At 43.6% G+C, this 22,912-nt stretch overlaps 1 protein-coding gene across 1 annotated transcript in view; it reads right to left on the reverse strand.

Moving 5' to 3' along the window:
- Positions 1-334: 334 nt before the first annotated feature.
- slc38a3b (solute carrier family 38 member 3b) overlaps positions 335-22,912 on the reverse strand; it is an 82,771-nt gene continuing 60,193 nt past the window's right edge. Inside the window, exons 9-17 of the mRNA XM_055917896.1 lie at positions 21,282-21,364; positions 20,252-20,310; positions 18,386-18,568; positions 18,039-18,118; positions 15,525-15,625; positions 5,172-5,296; positions 4,705-4,849; positions 3,678-3,781; positions 335-3,503 (exon numbers count right to left, since the gene is read on the reverse strand). Of these exons, the coding sequence (XP_055773871.1) occupies positions 3,399-3,503; positions 3,678-3,781; positions 4,705-4,849; positions 5,172-5,296; positions 15,525-15,625; positions 18,039-18,118; positions 18,386-18,568; positions 20,252-20,310; positions 21,282-21,364 (985 nt within the window). The 3' untranslated portion in view covers positions 335-3,398. The remainder of the gene's footprint in view (positions 3,504-3,677; positions 3,782-4,704; positions 4,850-5,171; positions 5,297-15,524; positions 15,626-18,038; positions 18,119-18,385; positions 18,569-20,251; positions 20,311-21,281; positions 21,365-22,912) is intronic.

Here is a 22,912-nt window from a genome sequence, read left to right on the forward strand (position 1 = left end):
TAGCGCCCCCGTGTGTTGGGAATTAGGAATATTCATAGTGAGATTTTTCTTGGTAATGCATAAATAAAAGTAAAACCAGACCTAACTGGAATCTGACAAGAAAATGTCCCATAAACATTAGGGTTGTTAGGCAAGGACAGGGGAATACTGATCCAGGGCAAGTTTAAATGTGTTTATCTAAACACAGCTTTACCTTGAGCAGTATGGCAGACGATAGACCATGTACTACTTGACCATAGAGCAGAAACACTTTGACAGAAGCTATAACAAACCTGTGTGTGTGCGCGTGTGGTGATAATACAAACAACAAATAAGGACAGAAATGACTCAGGTGTAAAAACTTTTACATTTGTTTTATTGTCAGACTGAAACTGTCCCTGCTATTTACACTATAAAAGCTAGATATGCATCACAAATATAAAGGGTTCACATTTATATACATTATTTATATAAGCCACCTTATAAGCCCAAAGCTCATACATAACTTGTTATTCACGCATAGTGCTGTCATTTCTTCAGAAATAAATTGCAAAGTTAAAACAAGAGCTATAACAACATGTTAACTGGCTTGCATAGTTTGGGTTGGGTACAAGAGAAAGAGCCAAATGTTGAGACTGTTGCCCCAGACGTTCTAACAGTGATAGCAAAGCTCTAAAGTTGAAGCGCAAGGGCTCTCAGAGAGATACAGTTGGTAGTAGCTAGATATTGTGTACTGTAGGCACATTCCCAGACAGAAGAGGCCTAAGGATTTAGGTAATATACCACAGTCTATGGCAGGGTCGGGCTGGACCATAGTGTCTACTGGTTATTGTTGTACTATTCATTCAACTCAGCGACTGATAGAGACCTGAGAACCCAAGGACCGTTATGGATCAATGAAGTACCAGGGACCAGAGACAACCAGCAGACACTGTTGAGTTGCCTGTTCTTGATCTATGGCAAGGTGTTGCCTCCTTTATACCACAACCACTGCCTCAGCGAGACCAGGAGAAATATGGGTTTGAGGCAGATACATGCAATAACTTTTTAGCCGTTGAGTAAAAGAAACAGATTGCTCAACAATATTCTCTTGATTAAAACATTTAAATCAATTATTGTGCACAAAGACAAAGCAACATCAGAAGCAGTGTATAAGAATAATGAAATATAAAATAACAATTGTCTTACATATGTAGGACTTGGCCAAAAATACGTTTGAGATTAGCAAACACCACTAACAAAGTAACCACCACTTTGTGAGTCTAACCTTTACATCGGTTGAATGATTTTTCACAGGTTATGTCGATGCAACTCTTTCAGCTATAACAGGATTCAATAAGTTATATTATGTTTCTTTCAACAATTATCAATGTTATTACAATGTTATTACAATGCTATCCCAGTTTTTTGAGAGAACAGATGTCACAGTGTTGTTTTGAAAACCATTTATCAAATGTTGCGTTATGAAATTGAGAAGCCTAAAGGGGCTTTCGGATCACATTAAAATCTAACAATTTCAGTTCATCGTCAACGCTTTAAAAACTGCACTTGATCACAAGACCTTACGTTTAGAAACCAGATACATTAGGAGATACAGCCATATAGCCACATGTTTTGGAAATAGAGTCCTGATATCACCATACTATGCCTGGAATATCACAGTAGTTCATTTAGTGTGTTAAATTAATCAATGAATAAATCAGCCAATCACCAGACAGGTGACACTCTTGCTTCCTTCACTAAATCTTCAACCACCAATCACAAAACAAGTGGAAAAGAGATGTTAAAATACAATAAAGACTAGTTCAACAACATAGACTTACGGCACAACCACATAACCAAAACACCTTTCCTCCATATTCCGTCATGCCAAAAACAGTAAGCCAAACCCCAGTTGTAACTGAAAGGGTACAGTTGTACTGTACTGAATTTAGACAAGGGTTTACAAATTCATTGTATAAATATAAGTATTAATTGAATATGTGCTATTAGTGTTAAAAAGGCAATTTTAAGTCATTCATCTTAAAATTGATAAAAGCACAATTGATCATAAAAATCTGTCAATACTGTATCTAGGATGTCAGTTGATCATCTAACTAAGATGAATGTAAAAGGCTGTTTATGTTTTTCTTCTTAATCAGCTCATTGCCCTCAAAATCGCCTCCTACACTTTCAACTGTCACCTACACCCTCCAATATGCAATACACTACAGACTGTACATACCATCTAGAAAGTCTATCAAAATACCTGATCATATAGTTAAATACTCTGTTCTGAGTCCATTAGCACACCTTGTGAAATTAAAAAACATGGATATATCTAGTTAAATAAATAGAGATGACTATTTCACTGTAAAGGCTATTTGTGTGTTTGGTTGAGTCATTCTTCCATCATCTGAGTGTACTGTAGGTACCAGGGACACAGGAAGAGTTCAATAACATAATGCATCATGGGACATATGCCTGAACTAAGCCCAACAACCACATGCACCCTTAGCTTTGACAGGGAAAACAACATAGGCTAATGGCACTCCTGGTAGAAAACATGTGAAAATATACTTTATCTGTGTATGCCCGCACAAATAGAATATTTGGAAAAGCGTGTTAAACTTTGATGGTTCAGGTGCGTGCTGATGGCACAAAGTGATTGACAGGAATACCAAGTGAACCACAGACGGTATGTTTTACAGCACTCACCTAACCTATAGATGTAACCATTTCTTCTATAAAAATACCATATGACACATAATGTATAGTCAATTCCCTATCATGTAGTCATGTGCTTCCTTTGCCTTCTTTACATATAGATTCCACCATATCTACATATGTACAGTACTACAGTACATGTAGCTGCAGTTCACATGAATACAGGGGTCAGGGAGAAAGAAACAGGTGGATGGAAAGAGATAAGGATGGAATGATGGAGGGAAGGAAGGAGGGAGGGAGTGAAGGAGGGGGAACCAGCATGAGTTTCTTTCTTCTGGATTTTCCATTATGGATTGACTTGGATGCACTATCCCACTGATAAATAATAATAATCAGCATGATTTTTTTTTTTAAATATCCTGTTTAGTCCTGATGATTCATGTAAAAGTACTCCTCTGTGATGGCCTACATACAGTGATTATGAAACCTTTTGTTCAAATAAGTTCTCTACTGCTTTACAGTAGTGCAGACTGTTTTGTTCGAGTCTTTAGTCTCAAGAGGACTGAAATGCTCAGCATGGTTTTGCCCAGAGGGTTGATTATGTCTCCCCCCTCCCTACCCCCAACCTCACTGAAGCCTTTGTCCTGTGCTCTACCACGGAGGGGATAGTGCATCAATTACATGAAAACAGTTCTAAACACACACCTAGGCATCCCCTTAAAGCCTCTGCCAACCCCCAGATGACCCGGCATGCGAATAGCAGAGGACGGTCTCTAGTGGCCACCGCCAGAGTTGCTGCTCCCTGTTGTCCAATCAATGATGATGAAGCTCAAACTCATGGTCATGAAGGCGACACCCAGACCAGCGAAACAGGCAGCCTGGGAAGACAGAGGAAACACCATCATTAGAATATTTATTTTTATATGGTAACCAGAACCATATTCTAACCATAGTCATAAGGACACACAATAACAGTAATGATGAAGAATCTTACACAGATCAAATCGGGATATGAGAATATTACAATTATCATGGAGAGGTTATGTGCTCACCAGTATCTTGGGGGTGGAAAACATGGGTTCCTGCTCCTTAGGCACAATGCGGATGTAGAAGACGGCAGGGAAGATAAAGATGAGACAGGGGGCAGATGTGGCACCTGGAGGAGGAACAGGAGGATGGAGGAAGAGAAGGAGAGATGAAGGTCAGGGCTACAGATCATTTTACACAGGACATCCAGTAGAACAAACTGTCCAAAAACAGAATATGGGCCAAGGCCAACATTCACAAACACTGTCAGATTTTCCTCTTTTAGTGGATGATGATTGGTGCTGTGGCTTGGTCCATGACCTTTAACCACCTTGACTTTGACCTCCATAACATGAAACATGTTCATTCAAGGGAAAGAGATTTAAAAAAATATTGACTCAGGTCATGTGTTTATCATTGAGTCAATAAGCGCTGGCCCGGTGGTCACGTTTTGTGTTGTGTTTTAAGGCCAGACACAGTGGAGATATTATCAAAACAGAGATCCACTGCTATGTCAACACCACTCACTTCAATTGGAGCAAAAGAGAGAAAGTGAATCAAGAATTACAGGTGCATGTGCATAACCACACATGTAACCATGTAAAACATCCCAGACTACAGCAACTTCTACGTGTAAAATATTTTCGGCTAAATCAGGTAAAGTATGTCAATTTAAAGGGACTGTTTCTGTTCCTGGACTAAAAAGCACTTTCAATGGAGAATCATCATTGAATCATCATTAATCCAGGACTAGGTTTAATCTGTACTTCTTAGTCCAGGACTAGGTTTAATCTGTACTTCTTAGTCCAGGACTAGGTTTAATCTGTACTTCTTAGTCCAGGACTAGGTTTAATCTTTGTTTCTTAGTCCAGGACTAGGTTTAATCTGTACTTCCTAGTCCAGGACTAAATTTAATCTGCACTTCTTAATCCAGGACTAGGTTTAATCTGTATTTCTTAGTCCAGGACTAGGTTGAATCTGTACTTCTTAGTCCGGGACTAGGTTTAATCTGTATTTCTTAGTCCAGGACTAAATTTAATCTGTGCAACTAACCGATGATGCCGAAGATTCCCAGGATGTTGGGGGCGAAGATGACCAGAATGTTGATTAAGGAGAGCAGGGTGATGGCGATGGCCACATGACGAAGCCAGTTAAACGATTTACTGGAGAAAAACATCTGGTTCAAGGCCCTGCGCACCTGAGGGGGCAGAGAGAGAGAAATACAGAGAGAGAAAGAGAGGGATGGGGATAGAGAAATAAGGAGGGAAGAGGCAGAGTGAAGGAATAAGTAAGTTACTGTCAGAAACAACAGTGTCATTCCTCTTCAAATTAGCATTTTACTGTAGCCATGACATCCACCATTTCAAATTAAGACATGAGGAATCAAACTAAATGTAAGCCACCCACGGAATCCCCAGACACCATGCCAATCCCACCCCGACGGCCAGTATACAACAGTTTTCTATGTCTTTCAGAAGAGCGAAGAGGCTATAGTGGAGAGGGGGGGGGGTGTAACTTACTGGGAAGAGCACGATGGGGACAGTCAGTGTGACAGCGGTGAGGACAGCCAATCGCACGCACAGGATGAGCGTGTCATAAGGGTCGATTCTGCTGTATGTGTGTAGCAGCTCTGGCTCAGTCTTACCTGTCAGGGTAAGATCAGGGTAATATCAGAGGGTAACATCAGGGTAATGTCAGGGTGTAACATCAGGGCAATGTCAAAGTAACGTCACGGGGTAACATCAGGGTAAGATAAGGGGTAACACCAGGGGGTGACATCAGGGAGTAACATCAGGCAGTAACATCAGGGGGTAACGGTAACATTAGGGTAAGATAGGTAATATCACGGTAAGATCTGGCGGTAACATCAGGGTAAGAGCAGGGGTAACATCAGGGTAACATCAGGGTAAGATCAGGGGTAACATCAAGGTAACATCAGGTTAAGATCAGGGGGTAACATCAGAGGGTAACATCAGGGGGTAACGGTAACATTAGGGTAACATCAGGGGGTAACGGTAATATTAGGGTAACATCAGGGGGTAAAATCAAGGGATAACATTAGGGGGTAATGATAACATCAGGGGGTAACGGTAACATTAGGGTAACATCAGGGGGTAAAATCAAGGGATAACATTAGGGGGTAACGATAACATCAGGGGGTAACATCAGGGTGTAAGATCAGGGTAACGTCAGCGGTAACATCAGGGTAAGATAGGTAATATCAGGGGGTAACATCACGGTAAGATATGGCGGTAACATCAGGGTAAGAGCAGGGGTAACATCAGGGTAAGAGCAGGGGTAACATCAGGGTAACATCAGGGGGTAACATCAGGGTAACTTCAGAGGTAACATCAGGGGGTAAGATTAGGGGTAACATCAGGGTAAGATCAGGGTAATAATCGGGGGTAACGTCAGCGGTAACATCAGGGTAAGATAGGTAATATCAGGGGGTAACATCCGGGTAAGATCAGGGTAAAAATCGGGGTAACGTCAGCGGTAACATCAGGGTAAGATAGGTAATATCAGGGGGTAACATCAGGGTAAGATCAGGGGGTAACATCACGGTAAGATCTGGCGGTAACATCAGGGTAAGAGCAGGGGTAACATCAGGGTAATATCAGGGGGTAACATCAGGTTAAGATCAGGGGGTAAGATCAGGGTAACATCAGGGGGTAAGATCCGGGTAAAAATTGGGGTAACTTCAGCGGTAACATCAGGGTAAGATAGGTAATATCAGGGGGTAACATCAGGGTAACATCAGGGGGTAACATCAGGTTAAGATCAGGGGGTAACATCAGAGGGTAAGATCAGGGGGTAACGGTAACATTAGGGTAACATCATGGGGTAAAATCAAGGGGTAACAGTAATATTAGGGAAACATCAGGGGGTAAAATCAAGGGGTAACATTAGGGGGTAACGGTAACATTAGGGTAACATCAGGGGGTAACATTAGGGGGTAACGGTAACATTAGGGTAACATCAGGAGGTAACGGTAACATTAGGGTAACATCAGGGGGTAAAATCAAGGGGTAACATTAGGGGGTAATGGTAATATTAGGGTAACATCAGGGGGTAACATTAGGGGGTAACGGTAACATTAGGGTAACATCAGGGGGTAAAATCAAGGGGTAACATTAGGGGGTAACGGTAACATTAGGGTAAAATCAAGGGGTAACATTAGGGTGAACGGTAACATTAGAGTAACATTAGGGGGTAACGGTAATATTAGGGTAACATCAGGGGGTAAAATCAAGGGGTAACATCAGGGGGTAACGGTAACATTAAGGTAACATCAGGGGGTAAAATCAAGGGGTAACATTAGGGGGTAACGGTAATATTAGGGTAAAATCAAGGGGTAACATTAGGGGGTAACGGTAACATTAGAGTAACATTAGGGGGTAACGGTAACATTAGGGTAACAACAGGGGGTAACATTAGGGGGTAACGGTAATATTAGGGTAAAATCAAGGGGTAACATTAGGGGGTAACGGTAACATTAGGGTAACATTAGGGGGTAACGGTAACATTAGGGTAACATCAGGGGGTAACATTAGGGGGTAACGGTAACATTAGGGTAACATCAGGGGGTAACATCAGGGGGTAACGGTAACATTAGGGTAAAATCAAGGGGTAACATTAGGGGGTAACGGTAATATTAGGGTAACATCAGGGGGTAACATCAGGGGGTAACGGTAACATTAGGGTAACATCAGGGGGTAACATCAGGGGGTAACGGTAACATTAGGGTAACATCAGGGGGTAACATTAGGGGGTAACGGTAATATTAGGGTAAAATCAAGGGGTAACATTAGGGGGTAACGGTAACATTAGAGTAACATTAGGGGGTAACGGTAATATTAGGGTAACATCAGGGGGTAAAATCAAGGGGTAACATTAGGGGGTAACGGTAACATTAGGGTAACATCAGGGGGTAACATCAGGGGGTAACGGTAACATTAGGGTAACATCAGGGGGTAACATTAGGGGGTAACGGTAACATTAGGGTAACATCAGGGGGTAAAATCAAGGGGTAACATTAGGGGGTAACGGTAATATTAGGGTAAAATCAAGGGGTAACATTAGGGGGTAACGGTAACATTAGGGTAACATCAGGGGGTAACATTAGAGGGTAACGGTAACATTAGGGTAACATCAGGGGGTAACATTAGGGGGTAATGGTAATATTAGGGTAACATCAAGGGGTAACATTAGGGGGTAACGGTAACATTTGGGTAACATCAAGTGGTAACGGTAACATTAGGGTAACATCAGGGGGTAACATTAGAGGGTAACGGTAACATTAGGGTAACATCAGGGGGTAACGGTAACATTAGGGTAACATCAGGGGGTAATGGTAATATTAGGGTAACATCAAGGGGTAACATTAGGGGGTAACGGTAACATTAGGGTAACATCAAGTGGTAACATTAGGGGGTAACGGTAATATTAGGGTAACATCAGGGGGTAACATTAGGGGGTAACGGTAACATTACGGTAACATTAGGGTAACATCAGGGGGTAACGGTAACATTAGGGTAACATCAGGGGGTAACATTAGGGGGTAATGGTAACATCAAGGGTTAACATTAGGGGGTAACGGTAACATTAGGGTAACATTAGGGGGTAACGGTAACATTAGGTTAACATTAGGGGGTAACGGTAACATTAGGGTAACATTAGGGGGTAACGGTAACATTAGGGTAACATTAGGGGGTAACGGTAATATTAGGGTAACATCAGGGGGTAACATTAGGGGGTAACGGTAACATTAGGGTAACATCAGGGGGTAACGGTAACATTAGGGTAACATCAAGGGGTAACATTAGGGGGTAACGGTAACATTAGAGTAACATCAAGGGGTAACATTAGGGGGTAACGGTAACATTAGAGTAACATCAGGGGGTAACATTAGGGGGTAACGGTAACATCAGGGGGTAACGGTAATATTAGGGTAACATCAGGGGGTAACATTAGGGGGTAACGGTAACATTAGGGTAAAATCAAGGGGTAACATTAGGGGGTAACGGTAATATTAGGGTAAAATCAAGGGGTAACATTAGGGGGTAACGGTAACATTAGAGTAACATTAGGGGGTAACGGTAATATTAGGGTAACATCAGGGGGTAAAATCAAGGGGTAACGGTAACATTAGGGTAACATCAGGGGGTAAAATCAAGGGGTAACATTAGGGGGTAACGGTAATATTAGGGTAAAATCAAGGGGTAACATTAGGGGGTAACGGTAACATTAGAGTAACATTAGGGGGTAACGGTAATATTAGGGTAACATCAGGGGGTAGCATTAGGGGGTAACGGTAACATTAGGGTAACATCAAGGGGTAACATTAGAGGGTAACGGTAACATTAGGGTAACATCAGGGGGTAACGGTAACATTAGGGTAACATCAGGGGGTAACATTAGAGGGTAACGGTAACATTAGGGTAACATCAGGGGGTAACGGTAACATTAGGGTAACATCAGGGGGTAACATTAGGGGGTAATGGTAATATTAGGGTAACATCAAGGGGTAACATTAGGGGGTAACGGTAACATTAGGGTAACATCAAGGGGTAACATTAGGGGGTAACGGTAACATTAGGGTAACATCAAGGGGTAACATTAGGGGGTAACGGTAACATTAGAGTAACATCAGGGGGTAACGGTAATATTAGGGTAACATCAGGGGGTAACGGTAACATTAGGGTAACATTAGGGTAACATTAGGGGGTAACGGTAACATTAGGGTAACATTAGGGGGTAACGGTAACATTAGGGTAACATCAAGTGGTAACGGTAACATTAGGGTAACATCAGGGGGTAACATTAGAGGGTAACGGTAACATTAGGGTAACATCAGGGGGTAACGGTAACATTAGGGTAACATCAGGGGGTAACATTAGGGGGTAATGGTAATATTAGGGTAACATCAAGGGGTAACATTAGGGGGTAACGGTAACATTAGGGTAACATCAAGTGGTAACATTAGGGGGTAACGGTAATATTAGGGTAACATCAGGGGGTAACATTAGGGGGTAACGGTAACATTACGGTAACATTAGGGTAACATCAGGGGGTAACGGTAACATTAGGGTAACATCAGGGGGTAACATTAGGGGGTAACGGTAACATCAAGGGTTAACATTAGGGGGTAACGGTAACATTAGGGTAACATTAGGGGGTAACGGTAACATTAGGTTAACATTAGGGGGTAACGGTAACATTAGGGTAACATTAGGGGGTAACGGTAACATTAGGGTAACATTAGGGGGTAACGGTAATATTAGGGTAACATCAGGGGGTAACATTAGGGGGTAACGGTAACATTAGGGTAACATCAGGGGGTAACGGTAACATTAGGGTAACATCAAGGGGTAACATTAGGGGGTAACGGTAACATTAGAGTAACATCAAGGGGTAACATTAGGGGGTAACGGTAACATTAGAGTAACATTAGGGGGTAACGGTAATATTAGGGTAACATCAGGGGGTAAAATCAAGGGGTAACGGTAACATTAGGGTAACATCAGGGGGTAAAATCAAGGGGTAACATTAGGGGGTAACGGTAATATTAGGGTAAAATCAAGGGGTAACATTAGGGGGTAACGGTAACATTAGGGGGTAACGGTAATATTAGGGTAACATCAGGGGGTAGCATTAGGGGGTAACGGTAACATTAGGGTAACATCAAGGGGTAACATTAGAGGGTAACGGTAACATTAGGGTAACATCAGGGGGTAACGGTAACATTAGGGTAACATCAAGGGGTAACATTAGAGGGTAACGGTAACATTGGGGTAACATCAGGGGGTAACGGTAACATTAGGGTAACATCAGGGGGTAACATTAGGGGGTAATGGTAATATTAGGGTAACATCAAGGGGTAACATTAGGGGGTAACGGTAACATTAGGGTAACATCAAGGGGTAACATTAGGGGGTAACGGTAACATTAGGGTAACATCAAGGGGTAACATTAGGGGGTAACGGTAACATTAGAGTAACATCAGGGGGTAACGGTAATATTAGGGTAACATCAGGGGGTAACGGTAACATTAGGGTAACATTAGGGTAACATCAGGGGGTAACATTAGGGGGTAATGGTAATATTAGGGTAACATCAAGGGGTAACATTAGGGGGTAACGGTAACATTAGGGTAACATCAAGTGGTAACATTAGGGGGTAACGGTAATATTAGGGTAACATCAGGGGGTAACATTAGGGGGTAACGGTAACATTACGGTAACATTAGGGTAACATCAGGGGGTAACGGTAACATTAGGGTAACATCAGGGGGTAACATTAGGGGGTAACGGTAACATCAAGGGTTAACATTAGGGGGTAACGGTAACATTAGGGTAACATTAGGGGGTAACGGTAACATTAGGTTAACATTAGGGGGTAACGGTAACATTAGGGTAACATTAGGGGGTAACGGTAACATTAGGGTAACATTAGGGGGTAACGGTAATATTAGGGTAACATCAGGGGGTAACATTAGGGGGTAACGGTAACATTAGGGTAACATCAGGGGGTAACGGTAACATTAGGGTAACATCAAGGGGTAACATTAGGGAGTAACGGTAACATTAGAGTAACATCAAGGGGTAACATTAGGGGGTAACGGTAACATTAGGGTAACATCAAGGGGTAACATTAGGGGGTAACGGTAACATCAGGGGGTAACGGTAATATTAGGGTAACATCAGGGGGTAACATTAGGGGGTAACGGTAACATTAGGGTAACATTAGGGGGTAATGGTAATATTAGGGTAACATCAAGGGGTAACATTAGGGGGTAACGGTAACATTAGGGTAACATCAAGGGGTAACATTAGGGGGTAACGGTAACATTAGGGTAACATCAAGGGGTAACATTAGGGGGTAACGGTAACATTAGAGTAACATCAGGGGGTAACGGTAATATTAGGGTAACATCAGGGGGTAACGGTAACATTAGGGTAACATTAGGGTAACATTAGGGGGTAACGGTAACATTAGGGTAACATTAGGGGGTAACGGTAACATTAGGGTAACATTAGGGGGTAACGGTAACATTAGGGTAACATTAGGGGGTAACGGTAACATTAGGGTAACATTAGGGGGTAACGGTAACATTAGGGTAACATTAGGGGGTAACGGTAACATTAGGGTAACATTAGGGGGTAACGGTAATATTAGGGTGACATCAGGGGGTAACATTAGGGGGTAACGGTAACATTAGGGTAACATCACGGGGTAACGGTAACATTAGGGTAACATCAAGGGGTAACATTAGGGGGTAACGGTAACATTAGAGTAACATCAATGGGTAACATTAGGGTAACATCAGGGGGTAACATTAGAGGGTAACGGTAACATTAGGGTAACATCAGGGGGTAACGGTAACATTAGGGTAACATCAGGGGGTAACATTAGGGGGTAATGGTAATATTAGGGTAACATCAAGGGGTAACATTAGGGGGTAACGGTAACATTAGGGTAACATCAAGGGGTAACATTAGGGGGTAACGGTAACATTAGGGTAACATCAAGGGGTAACATTAGGGGGTAACGGTAACATTAGAGTAACATCAGGGGGTAACGGTAATATTAGGGTAACATCAGGGGGTAACGGTAACATTAGGGTAACATTAGGGTAACATTAGGGGGTAACGGTAACATTAGGGTAACATTAGGGGGTAACGGTAACATTAGGGTAACATCAAGTGGTAACGGTAACATTAGGGTAACATCAGGGGGTAACATTAGAGGGTAACGGTAACATTAGGGTAACATCAGGGGGTAACGGTAACATTAGGGTAACATCAGGGGGTAACATTAGGGGGTAATGGTAATATTAGGGTAACATCAAGGGGTAACATTAGGGGGTAACGGTAACATTAGGGTAACATCAAGTGGTAACATTAGGGGGTAACGGTAATATTAGGGTAACATCAGGGGGTAACATTAGGGGGTAACGGTAACATTACGGTAACATTAGGGTAACATCAGGGGGTAACGGTAACATTAGGGTAACATCAGGGGGTAACATTAGGGGGTAACGGTAACATCAAGGGTTAACATTAGGGGGTAACGGTAACATTAGGGTAACATTAGGGGGTAACGGTAACATTAGGTTAACATTAGGGGGTAACGGTAACATTAGGTTAACATTAGGGGGTAACGGTAACATTAGGGTAACATTAGGGGGTAACGGTAACATTAGGGTAACATTAGGGGGTAACGGTAATATTAGGGTAACATCAGGGGGTAACATTAGGGGGTAACGGTAACATTAGGGTAACATCAGGGGGTAACGGTAACATTAGGGTAACATCAAGGGGTAACATTAGGGGGTAACGGTAACATTAGAGTAACATCAAGGGGTAACATTAGGGGGTAACGGTAACATTAGGGTAACATCAAGGGGTAACATTAGGGGGTAACGGTAACATCAGGGGGTAACGGTAATATTAGGGTAACATCAGGGGGTAACATTAGGGGGTAACGGTAACATTAGGGTAAAATCAAGGGGTAACATTAGGGGGTAACGGTAATATTAGGGTAAAATCAAGGGGTAACATTAGGGGGTAACGGTAACATTAGAGTAACATTAGGGGGTAACGGTAATATTAGGGTAACATCAGGGGGTAAAATCAAGGGGTAACGGTAACATTAGGGTAACATCAGGGGGTAAAATCAAGGGGTAACATTAGGGGGTAACGGTAATATTAGGGTAAAATCAAGGGGTAACATTAGGGGGTAACGGTAACATTAGAGTAACATTAGGGGGTAACGGTAATATTAGGGTAACATCAGGGGGTAGCATTAGGGGGTAACGGTAACATTAGGGTAACATCAAGGGGTAACATTAGAGGGTAACGGTAACATTAGGGTAACATCAGGGGGTAACGGTAACATTAGGGTAATATCAGGGGGTAACATTAGAGGGTAACGGTAACATTAGGGTAACATCAGGGGGTAACGGTAACATTAGGGTAACATCAGGGGGTAACATTAGGGGGTAATGGTAATATTAGGGTAACATCAAGGGGTAACATTAGGGGGTAACGGTAACATTAGGGTAACATCAAGGGGTAACATTAGGGGGTAACGGTAACATTAGGGTAACATCAAGGGGTAACATTAGGGGGTAACGGTAACATTAGAGTAACATCAGGGGGTAACGGTAATATTAGGGTAACATCAGGGGGTAACGGTAACATTAGGGTAACATTAGGGTAACATTAGGGGGTAACGGTAACATTAGGGTAACATTAGGGGGTAACGGTAACATTAGGGTAACATTAGGGGGTAACGGTAACATTAGGGTAACATTAGGGGGTAACGGTAACATTAGGGTAACATTAGGGGGTAACGGTAACATTAGGGTAACATTAGGGGGTAACGGTAACATTAGGGTAACATTAGGGGGTAACGGTAACATTAGGGTAACATTAGGGGGTAACGGTAACATTAGGGTAACATTAGGGGGTAACGGTAATATTAGGGTGACATCAGGGGGTAACATTAGGGGGTAACGGTAACATTAGGGTAACATCAGGGGGTAACGGTAACATTAGGGTAACATCAAGGGGTAACATTAGGGGGTAACGGTAACATTAGAGTAACATCAATGGGTAACATTAGGGGGTAACGGAAACATTAGAGTAACATCAGGGGGTAACATTAGGGGGTAACGGTAACATTAGAGTAACATCAGGGGGTAACATTAGGGGATAACGGAAACATTAGAGTAACATCAGGGGGTAACATTAGGGGGTAACGGTAACATCAGGGGGTAACGGTAATATTAGGGTAACATTAGGGGGTAACGGTAACATCAGGGGGTAACGGTAATATTAGGGTAACATCAGGGGGTAACGGTAATATTAGGGAAACATCAGGGGGTAACGGTAATATTAGGGTAACATTAGGGGGTAACGGTAACATTAGGGTAACATCAGGGGGTAACGGTAACATTAGGGTAACATCAAGGGGTAACATTAGGGGGTAACGGTAACATTAGGGTAACATCAAGGGGTAACGGTAACATTAGGGTAACGTCAGGGGGTAACGGTAACATTAGGGTAACATCAGGGGGTAACGGTAACAACAAGGGTTAACATCAGGGGTAACGGTAACATTAGGGTAACATCAGGGTAAGATTATGGGTAACATTAGGGGTAACAGGGGTAACATCAAGAATCACAGTATTGTACACTGAACCACCAAACTTAGCCTTACTTATGTTGACTCAGACATTGAGGTCTGCTGTTCCTCATTGAAAAACATAAAAACAACATGTGTCTCAAGCAATAATAATATTACAGTGTGTAGTATTCAATAATGACCACAAGGTGGAGGTATGCTCTTATTTCCAAAAGACTGAGAAACCGCACTTACTGCAAACAAGTGTTTCTGTAATAATAATTTATTACAATAACTTTATTAGAATCATGTTTGACATTACAACTGTTCATTAACATTGCAAATGTTCAGGAGGGAACAGGAGGAGTGTCCAATATGGATATTATGTTTATGTTTAAACTGTACATTACTGCAAATATAGTCTTGTGGCCTATGAGGCATTTGTTTTGTATCTTATGCTAGCTTGTTGCAAGTCAGAAAATTATTTAGAAATACAATGTCTCTTTAGAACCTATGCAAAATACTTGATTGGTTGGAGAAGTAGCAATTGTAACTATTTTCCATCAACACTCAATACTTAACATGAGATACGTGAGACTACTTTCTGAGGAGAACCTCCCAGGCTTTCCAACTTAACGTGATAAGCCTGGACTTCTGAGACTACGGCACACATAATCATGACTACGGTATATTTCAGCCTGAGGAAAGGGCAGGAGTTTAAGTGGTGAAGAGGAGGTGCTCACCGTAAAAGGTCAGATAGCCGAAGAGAGCAGCCAGGAAGTACATGGTGTACATCACCAGGATGGAGAGGTTGGAGACATGCTGCATCCTCCTCTGAGATGGGCTGGATAACACACACACACACTGGTTAACAGCCAACATTGACAGGAGAATCTTGTGGTTCCAATCCAATGGCTCAGTGGGTTTAGGGTAAGAGCAATGTTCTTTCAAATTTTGTTCCATCACTGAGTAAATTTCAGGTCTGCTGAGCGCAAACTACCAGTGCACGTTTACTGTGGCTGTACCTGCTTAAAATTACGGTTTTAACAGTGGTCAAGTGGGCTACTGTGGCTTTTTGATCATAATGTAGGCCTACCAGAGTGGCCTACCCTAAAAAACAATGGAGAAAATGCATCCCATAACATTTTAACAGGGAAATAGCTGTTCTATCATTCAGCCTACGGTAGCAGCCAATGTGTGGTGTTGGCCTACATTCCATGAGACTTTTGAAAAAAAACATGCAGGGCTTGACATTAACCTGTTTATCATCTTCTCCTTCAGATAAGCAGGTGACAGAAAATGTGTTTGATGCAAGAAAGCACTTTACAAAATAAAATGCATTATTATTCCCACACCATTATTACAGAGAATCAGACAAACTCTTCTACCCTCTGCCTATTGGCTACTTAGCTTATTCAAACCTGTCTCAAAACACAACACTGCCTCTTTAAGACAATAAAAAAGCTCTTTACCCGACTCCCTTTTCAAAGATGTCTAGAAATGTACATGTTTTGTGCTCTTGTAGGAAGCAATCACTCCCCCATTGCTGACTACAAATGATCTATAACTGGGCTAATAACTCACTAACTAGCAAAGGATATGAACAAATGTGCACACATGGCTACATGCAGCTCTCGCTTTGATGTCAAAACAAGCAGTATCTACTCACGACCGCTCATGCTGTAAACACAATCCAGTTCAAAGAGAATGGCACAGATCTATATATGGCAATGGTCTGTTTGCATATAGGCCTACTGCAGCGCTGATTGGTTATGCCGCACCGGTCTGTGTAGAGTAGGGGTTGAGTAGTGGGTGTCAATGCAATAGAATCCTACTCCGATGCTTTCTGCCTACAACAAAATATCTTGCATAGTTCATTTTGTTTCGGTATGCTGCATTGAAAGTGGCTAATATTGACTTGATTCAATCACAGTTGCCAGAGTAAAGGAAAGCGTTGTTAGTGTTAACTAACAGGGAAAACTAGAAAGTTGAGTGAAGTTCAATCTCATGCTTCTCTTCATGGGCTGATATTTCTTCTGCTCTCTGCGCTGCAGTCTCGGGCTACTGCGCTGCAGTCTCGGGCTACTGCGCTGCAGTCTCGGGCTACTGCGCTGCAGTCTCGGGCTACTGCGCTGCAGTCTCAGGCTGTCTGAGGTCCTGAGCGCTCTAAGGCAGGTTTTCATCAAGGAACTCCCCGTACTTTGCTTCATTCACCTTTCCCACGATCCTGACTAGTCTACCAGTCCCTGTTGCTGAAAACATCCCCACAGCATGATGCTGCCACCACCAGTCCTCACAGTAGGAATGGTGCCAAGTTTCCTCCAGATGTGACACTTGGCATTCAGGCCAAAGAGTTCAATCTTGGTTTCATCAGACCAGAGAATCTTGTTTCTCATGGTCTGAGAGTCCTTTAGGTGCCTTTTGGCAAACTCCAAGCGGGCTGTCATGTGGCTTTTTCTGAGGAGCGGCTTCTGTCTGGCTACTCTAACATAAAGGCCTGATTGGTGGAGTGCTGCAGAGGTGGTTGTCCTTCTGGAAGGTTCTCCCATCTCCACAGAGGAACTCTGGAGCTCTGTCAGAGTGACCATCGGGTTCTTGGTCACCTCCCTGACCAAGGCCCGTCTCCTCTGATTGCTCAGGCGGCCAGCTCCTGGAAGAGTCTTGGTGGTTCCAAACTTCTTCCATTTAAGAATGATGGAGGCCACTGTATTCTTGGGGACCTTCAATGCTACAGACATTTTTTGCTACCCTTCCCCAGATCTGTGCCTCGACAAAATCCTGTCTCGAGCTCTACGGACAATTCCTTCGACCTCACCTGTGGGACCTAATATAGACAGGTGTGTGCCTTTACAAATCATGTCCAATCAATTGAGTTCACCACAGGTGGACTCCAATCAAGTTCAATGGAAACAAGATGCACCTGAGCTCAGTTTCTCATAGCAAAGGGTCTGAATACTTATATAATTAAGGTATTTCTTTTTTTTTTATTATTATTAATTTGCAAACATTTCTAGACACCTGTTTTCACTTTGTCATTATGGAATATTGTATGTAGATTGAGGACAAAAAACTATTTAATCCATTTTAGAATAAGGCTGTAACGTAACAAAATGTGGAAAAAATCAAGGGGTCTGAATTGGTTCCGAATGTACCGTATACTATATGTAGGAACCTATGAACAGAGGTTTAGTGTTGACACTAGGGAGGCACCGTGTGGAGACAGATGGAACAATGTTGGGTAAGGTAGGCATACTCACTTGCGGAGCTCAGTGTAGATAGGCAGAACCTCAGGATGGCACACAAAGGCAAAGGCCAGGATGGGGATGGTGTATGCTGTCTGTGAAGGAAACACACAAACACCTAATGTTACCATTGACCAGCCTCAGAGCGACTACTCATTTACAAGACTTGCATGGCCTGCACCTTTGCAGTACATAGGTGAGCAAAGTGAATGAAGGTTATGGAGTTTTAGACCGTATTTATTTATTTATGACCATAGTCAAAAGTGGTGCATTATATAGGGAATAGGGTGCCCTTTGGGAAACAGCCCTAACCCTAGCTCAGGGCTGGTGAAACATTGGCCCTGTGGTCTGGTTTACTGTACCTGAGAGTTCATGGTGAACATTTTTGCACCACAGTGGGAGTCATCCACCTCGTGCACCAGACCGTTATCATGGAGAGCGTGGTTATCAGTGACGTTCAGGTGGATGTCCAGGTGAGAGACCGTGTGATTGGCTGCAGAGAACTCCTCAAATGGACAGGGGATCTGGAACTTCTTATAGATCACCTACAGAGGAAGTACAGACTCAGTGAGCATAGCCTTGCTTTTGAGAAAAGCCGTAGGCAGACCTGGCTCTCAAGAGAAGACAGGCTATGTGCACACTGCCCACAAAATGAGGTGGAAACTGAGCTGCACTTCCTAACCTCCTGCTAAATGTATGACCACGTTAGAGACACATATTTCCCTCAGATCACACTGATCCACAAAGAATTTGAAAACAAACCCAAATTTGATAAACTCCCATATCTATTGGGTGAAATACCACAGTGTGCCCTCACAGCAGCAAGATGTGGGACCTGTTGCCACAAGAAAAGGGCAACCAGTGAAGAACCAGTAATTATTTGCACATAATATGACATTTGAAATGCTTTATTCTTTTGTAACTTTTGTGAGTGTAATGTTTACTGTTCATCTTTTTATTGTATATTTCACTTTTGTTAATCATCTATTTCACTTGCTTTGGCAATGTAAACTTATGTTTCCCATGCCAATAAAGCCCCTTAAATTGAATTTAAATAGAGAGGAGGAGGAGAAGGGAGAGAGAGGAGGATAAGGGGGAGGAGAGATAGAGGGAGGAGGAGGGATAGAGGAAGAGCGAGTGGAGGAGGAGAAGGAGGTATAGAGGGAGAGAGAGGAGAATGGGAGGAGGAGGGAAAAGGGAGAGGAGGGATAGAGGGAGAGAGAGAGGAGGAGGAGGGAGAGGAGAGGAGAGATATGGGAGAGAGAGAGGAGGAGGATGAATAGAGGGAAAGAGAGAGGAGGGTGGATAGAGGGAGAGAGAGAGAGAATGGTAGAGGAGAAGAAGGGATAGAGGGAGAGAGAAAGGAGAAGGAGAGGGAGAGGAGAAATAGAAGGAGAGAGAGAAGAGGAGGATGATAGAGGGAGAGAGGAGGAAGAGGAGAGATATGGGACAAAGAGAGGAGGAGGATGGATAGAGAGAAAGAGAGAGGAGGATGGATAGAGGGAGAGAGAGAGAGAATGGTGGAGGAGAAGAAGGGATAGAGGGAGAGAGAAAGGAGAAGGAGAGGGAGAGGAGAAATAGAAGGAGAGAGAGAAGAGGAGGATGATAGAGGGAGAGAGGAGGAAGAGGAGAGATATGGGAGAAAGAGAGGAGGAGGATGGATAGAGAGAAAGAGAGAGGAGGATGGATAGAGGGAGAGAGAGAGAATGGTGGAGGAGAAGAAGGGATAGAGGGAGAGAGAAAGGAGAAGGGGAGGAAGAGAGGGAGAGGAGAGATAGAAGGAGAGAGAGAAGAGGAGGATGGATAGAGGGAGAGGAGGAGGAAGAGGACGGGGAGATAGAGGGAGTTGGAATAGGAGGAGGAGAGAGGTAGGATACACATCAAGCAACACAGCAACATGTCTGAGATCAGTGTCATACACACAGGGAATAGACATGAGAGATGAAGGAGGGATGAGGGAGGAAGAAGGAGAGAAGGAGGGAAGGAGAGGGAGTATTATGGAGCTCAGAAAAGCTATTTCTTATGATTAGATGAGTCAGTCTCTGAGAGGAAGGGAGAGGAGGGAGAGGAATGAGAGGAAGGAGGGAGGGAGGAGGGGAGAAAGCAAAGGGAGGAGAGAGGAGGGAGGGAGGGAGGAGGGGGAGAGGAGGGAGAGAGGAGAGGGAGAGGAATGAGAGAAGGGGGAGAGGAAGGAGAGGAGGGAGAGGAGAGTGAAGAAACAAACGTACCGCACTGAGGAAGAAGACCATGCAGCTAAGGGAGAAACCACTGGTATAGCCCAGGTAGCCTGTAGAGCACAAAACAATGACATATTAGAAATAATGGAATAGCATTGTGAGCTATTTAAGTTTGGTGGTCACACTAGATGTAGGCTACTAATGGTGGAAAGACCACATCCAATTACATGCCTATAACATGGAAATGAGTTCCAGTGACAAGAGGTGATTGCTGCGCTTCATTTCTTAAAATGTACTCAGTGTGCTGCAGGGGCGTGGACCAATCATGATTGCCAGTGCAACACACACATTGTGTTGCACTGTGTGTGTGTGTGTGTGTGTGTGTGTGTGTGTGTGTGTGTGTGTGTGTGTGTGTGTGTGTGTGTGTGTGTGTGTGTGTGTGTGTGTGTGTGTGTGTGTGTGACCGCACCACAATGCAGCATCTCATCTCTGTTAGTGTTGACTTGATCGTCTACGACTCTGTGTTTCTGGGCTCCATAGAGACATAGGAGGTTAATTGGGTCCCTGCCGTTTCCACGGCAGAACCAATACCGGGCCAGGAGAGCGGGAGCGGTGTGAGGGTCTTATTGGCTGCTGTGTGACCCAGGAGAGTTGTCAATGCTGTCAGGACCTCCACACGGCAATGGAAGCGTTATTACACCCTGCGTTATTCCTTCACCTCCACCTTGCTTCAGTAAGAGTGTAGCTCTCACATCTAACCACATGTACCTGTTATAACCTAATGTAAAGCTGTCTGAGGCTTTCATAAGACCTGGCCCAGTAGGACAGCTGTGCATATGTCCTTATGCAGTGGAGGTGGTTCATGAACTACACTCTCTTGATGACTAGCCTTGCCTGAGACCCGAAGATTCACGTTAGCTCCCAGAGCCTAACGGCTGGCCTTTAGCTTAGTTAGCTAACACAGTATTCAGTTGTGTGTTGTGGACAACCCAGGTGTATTACGTGGTTAGTGTCACATACGAGCTTGCTGTTATTTTGCGGGAAAACAAAGAGGTTAGAAGTGAGAAGAGGTGCAACTCACCCAGCTGCTTCATCAGGGCCAAAGGAAGGATGACGCTAATGGAGACCATGATCACCAGGTAGTTCCCATTCAGGTACCACAAACTAAGAGCGATATATTTATGTATATATAAATATATATATAGAGCGAGATAGAGAGGGAGAGAGGGGCAGAGAGAGAGAGAGGCAGAGAGAGAGAGAATTTTAAAATCCCCTTTATTGAGTCAGCACATGAACATTCAACCCTCAGTAATCATGCACCACCGTGCTCATGTAAGAAAAAACAGACATTTGAGAGGGTTTATAAGGACAAGATCCCCCTCATTGTCAACAGAGCACAACCCCCTCTGAAGGCCCTATGTATGGATGAAAAGCTGTCCGTACAGTTCTTTCTGGTCTTCTAGATGGCTAGCTTGGCTACTTCTGACAAAGAATGTAGCAGGATTACCAAGCCCCTGGGCCTGAAACTGTACTTTGGTCTTAGGAAGAAAACCTCCCCCACGGCTGAAAAACAGCTGGTTAGCAGGGTAAACATCCCTACCAGTTGTTGGACACTTTATGAAGAAATTAGCTAACGACTCAGAACAAAACAGACCACCTTCCTAAACGCTTGGCTCTAGGTGCACCACATTTCTATTGGTGTCTATCGCCCCATGTATGAGCCTCCATTGGAGTTCAGCTGTCCGTTTGTCAATTGGCAACTTTGGGGGAAGTGCCTGGACCACACAACTCAGCCCACCTCGTTGACATCACCCCTGCCAAAGAACGTGCCTGCATGTTGTGTAAGTGAGTGAGTGAGTGAGTGAGTGAGTGAGTGAGTGAGTGAGTGAGTGAGTGAGTGAGTGAGTGAGTGAGTGAGTGAAAATGAGAGCAGGGAGGTTACTTTCAGTATTAGAGAGGAAATTGCATAACACCACACTACATGTTCTGATTGATTGATTGAGTCACTGCCAGTGAGTCAGAATATAGTCTGTCTAATAGTTCTGCTCTGGTCTATTCTGTAAGAGCCATAGAAACAGCCTAGGTTTACAGTAGAACGCCTGTTGGGTTTATTGGGGAAATATGTCTATTTCTAAATATTGTTGCTGCGTGACATTGCTCTTTTCATCTGGCACGAGGGTCTGAAGCACTCTCTTATATAAGGCTATTGATTTACATGGGCGTTGATAGTTCCAATAAGGGTAGCTTATAGGGACTCACCCCACACATACTTTCCATCCAAACATACTTTCCTTCCACAGGGCCTTGGCCTGAGCTCCAGTACGTGTCAGGAGCAGGTCTGGGCTGGGAGGCCCTATTCTTAGCCCAGCTCCCCTCCCTGCCTCCAGCCAAACACAGGCAAGACCGGTGCTCTCTATATGCCCTATCCTCATCTGAGAGGTCTGCTACATCATAACATACGTGATCCAGACGGATTTGAGGCTCCTAAATAGCCACTAATAATGCATACTGTAGCTATAACGGTCTCCATGTGCACGTCAACAGGCATTGAGATGTGTCACGTTGCATTCTCAGTGCTGAGAATGTTGGACACAGGGTGACCCCATGGTCAGATCACATGGTGGCTTGGGACAGGTTGAGGGCCAGTAACTGTTCACCCCAGGCTCAGTCTGAGAGAACCATTCCTAACATCTAATTGTTTTTTAATAAGTC

Source organism: Salvelinus fontinalis, chromosome 3 (assembly GCF_029448725.1).
Source record: "Salvelinus fontinalis isolate EN_2023a chromosome 3, ASM2944872v1, whole genome shotgun sequence".
Classification (NCBI taxonomy): domain Eukaryota; kingdom Metazoa; phylum Chordata; class Actinopteri; order Salmoniformes; family Salmonidae; genus Salvelinus; species Salvelinus fontinalis.